This window comes from Rutidosis leptorrhynchoides, chromosome 1, assembly GCF_046630445.1.
Source record: "Rutidosis leptorrhynchoides isolate AG116_Rl617_1_P2 chromosome 1, CSIRO_AGI_Rlap_v1, whole genome shotgun sequence".
In the NCBI taxonomy this organism is placed as follows: Eukaryota; Viridiplantae; Streptophyta; class Magnoliopsida; order Asterales; family Asteraceae; genus Rutidosis; species Rutidosis leptorrhynchoides.
The window spans coordinates 496,118,240-496,121,538 of record NC_092333.1 but is presented as its reverse complement, the minus strand read 5'-3'; the positions used below and the strand labels follow the sequence as shown (position 1 = coordinate 496,121,538).

The 3,299-nt window shown below is 36.6% G+C and overlaps 1 protein-coding gene across 1 annotated transcript; it reads right to left on the bottom strand.

Annotated features, from left to right (window-relative positions):
- Positions 1–349: 349 nt before the first annotated feature.
- On the bottom strand, positions 350–3,095 carry LOC139840929 (premnaspirodiene oxygenase-like). The gene is made up of 3 exons (XM_071831172.1): positions 2,964–3,095; positions 1,727–2,569; positions 350–988 (listed from the first exon to the last, which is right to left on the bottom strand). The coding sequence occupies exons 1-3, from the start codon at positions 3,093–3,095 to the stop codon at positions 350–352; spliced, it is 1,614 nt and encodes a 537-aa protein (XP_071687273.1).
- Between the last annotated feature and the right edge of the window lie 204 nt (positions 3,096–3,299).

Sequence of the window (3,299 nt, the reverse complement as noted above, 5' to 3'; positions counted from 1 at the left end):
GACCCTTGTCACAAAACGCATTCAACTAGTCAACAATGAATTCAAGGCTTGAATTGTTAATTATAGAAAACGGGAGGTATCAAAATACAAATGTTATCAATGAAGTTAATGAAACGGAAAAGTCATTTTCGACTCATCTTCTTCAATGTAACTGCAACTCAAATGTTCAAAATTTAAATCTTTTACATACTCATTATAACTTCAAGGTCTAATATACTTTACTAATTAGATAACTTTAATTTGAATTAAATCATCTGAAACATGGATTACTTGGTAGCGCTTGAACAAAACCCACCATAGATGTTAAAGTCCAGCCCAAATGACCGGTGGCATGGGCCACCGGTCCTCCTCACTTAGCTCTGCCATTGATTCTTCGGAGTGGAGTATAACGAGTTGCAATTAGATAGAGGTTATTTTTTCTCCTGCAGGCAGCTCCAAAAGTTTCACTCATGTCTAAGTCTTCGGGCTTCATTCCTCCAGGGAGTTTCCAGTCGAAATGATAGAGTAAATGAGATAGAATAATCTCAATGTTCGCTACACCAAACAAAATGCCTGGACACATCCTCCTTCCGGCCCCAAATGGAAGATACTCCAAATTGTTTCCTGAGAAATCAGTAGTACTATTCTCAAACCTCTCAGGTAGAAAACGATCTGCATCGTGCCAGTATTCGGGATCCCTTCCAAGAGCCCATGCATTAACAATGACTTTTGTTTTTGCGGGTATCACATATCCGTTGATCTCACAACTTTCCCTACATTCTCTAGGAAGCAATAAGGGTACAGGGGGATGCAATCTTAGAGTTTCCTTAATTACCAACTTTAGATACTTCAGATCTTGAAAATCAGTTTCTTGTACCGATGAATTTCTCTCAAAATTTTCTCGCACTTCTCTTTGTGCTTTTACAAACACTTCAGGGTTCCTTAGGATTTCAGACATGGCCCATTCTACTGTTGTTGAACAAGTATCAGTTCCGGCTATAAAAATATCCTGCACATACGACGATACAAAACATCTTTTAATTTGTTTAATTATGGTAACATATATAATTTACTGTAGGTGATTAATTATATAGAAATGTTTTGCATCTTTGTAAGGTGTTACTTTTGAGCTATGCGTTTTAGATCAACTTGCGGATGTCCCCTACACTATGTTAATTACAATCAATTTGTTTCCTTAAAAAAAAAAAAAAAAATAAAACACTGCAAGCAATTAAGCATGTTAAAGTAAAATAGAACTTGCGGGCATAGCCTAACGGTTCAACCCCATGTACTTTGTGTCATGGGATAGGGAGAGGTCATGGGTTTAATCCTTAGGGATGACATGATTTTCTTTAAACCAATTGAACACCAATAATGGTGGTATATATTGACCCTATAGGGAGGTTTTACCGGATTCGTTCACGGACCTCTACCCGGTACACTGCCCGAAAGGATGTGTTCCCGGGTACCGTCGATCGGGTTCGGGTTTCCGCCCGAACGTGTGTGTTACGTGCAAATGATGAGGGTCGTTGAAAGAAATGATCTACTCATGTTAAAAAAATCGCCGTTCAAAAAAAAAAAAAAAAAAAAAAAAAAAAAAACGGGTAAACAGATAACCTTTTGCATTGTTATCGCGTGTCCGTTTCCGACCCTTAATCCCTTACCACCCTTGGTGAAGTTTGAATGTGACAGCTCATTAAGCATAACAAAGAAAATTGTTTAATTCATAACTTGAAATCATACTTACAATTATCACAGCTTTAATGTTGTCTATCGAGATAGGAAACTCTAGATCGCCGCTATCTTTAAGTCTAAAAAGAATATCAAGCAAATCTTCCTTATCCGTATCTTCCTTGACCCATTTTGTACTTTTCTTATCTTTATTACGTTCGGCAATGATGTTATTAAGGATTTTGTCAAGATTTTGGTGGATTTTTGCAATCTTGGAGCTCATCCCTGTAATAATAGGCAGAAACTTATGAGAAGGAAACAAATCAGCTACATCAAATCCTCCAGATACATCGGTAAAATCTTGTAGCATCTGAATCAATAAGTCTTGATCTTTGGGTATCTTTGCAAAAGCAGCTTTAGAAGTTATTGTATTCGTTAACGTACTAATCTTTTCTGCAAGATTAATAGGTGATCCTGAGGACGACACAATCGATTCTATCATAAACTTGACTTCTTCCTTTCGAATATAAGAAAATGATCGAACTTTCTTGGCACTAAGAAGTTCTAAGGTGCAGATTTTTCGGAGCTGTCTCCAATAATTACCATACGGTGAAAATCCGATGTCACTGTTATTGTACAAAATGATCTTACCAGCTAGAATTTCAGGCCTGCTTGCAAATGCAAGATCGTTATTTACCATGATTTCTTTGGCCACTTGAGGTGATGAAACAATCAATGCAGAAGCTTCACCAAGTTGAAGATGCATTAACGGACCGTGTTTTCGAGCCAGGTTTCTAAGGACAACATGTGGTGGTTGTCGACTCACCATCGAAAATATGTTTCCAACAAGCGGTATCTTCCATGGACCCGGTGGTGGGAACTTTGGATTTGAATTTGGTTTTTTGATTATATTTAGTAGCTTCATCAGAATATTTATAGTTATAGTTACAATAATAAATAGGAGCGAAAACGAGATTTTGAACTCCATTAGAGAAAAACAGAGAGATAGATGAAATTGCTTTGCCTTGTAATCTTGTTAAAGATATGGCGTATTTTTATAAGCAAAACATCATCATGGGATTCCTTTTCTTTCTTTTTTTTCTTCTTTTTTTTTTTTTTTTTTTGTTCTCTTAGTATTCAGTGTCATACTGAATTAAAAAAGCATCAATTGTGTAATATATCATTTTAGGCAAACAAAGTGCCGTATCTTTAATATTTATTTAAAAGGCCGGGTTATTAGTGTACCTTACATCAAAACAATTTATTTGTTATGGATGGACCATGTCTACTGATGGGATATTCTTAGTGAGTACGGCAACATTCAGTTGAGTAGATTCTGACATCGCATTTGGGTCAGCGACTCCTAACCTTCGTTCAAAAAAATCACTTATAGATGCAAATATACTTGATATAAGTAACACTCCTAGTTGCTGGATTAACTTCATTCCCAGGAAGCTCAATGTTTTCAAGTGGCGTTTTATAAAGGATAAACTTTCACATAGATTCAACCTTTCGTCTAGGGGGCATCGAATTGGAGAGTGTTATGTGCACCAGTTGTTAGGATATTAGGACCCAAAACAACACAAGTGATTCTACAAGATCACTTGTCGAGTAGTGGTACTAACAAGATCACTCAACCCACTTAATGA

Bases quoted from the DNA above. Each gene is read 5' to 3' on its own strand.
- LOC139840929 (XM_071831172.1), bottom strand. From the start codon at position 3,095: ATGAAGTTAATCCAGCAACTAGGAGTGTTACTTATATCAAGTATATTT. The intron at 2,570-2,963 runs GTACTCACTAAG...ATTCTGATGAAG, and splicing joins CTACTCAACTGAATGTTGCC to CTACTAAATATAATCAAAAA. The intron at 989-1,726 runs GTAAGTATGATT...TCGTATGTGCAG, and splicing joins ACATTAAAGCTGTGATAATT to GATATTTTTATAGCCGGAAC.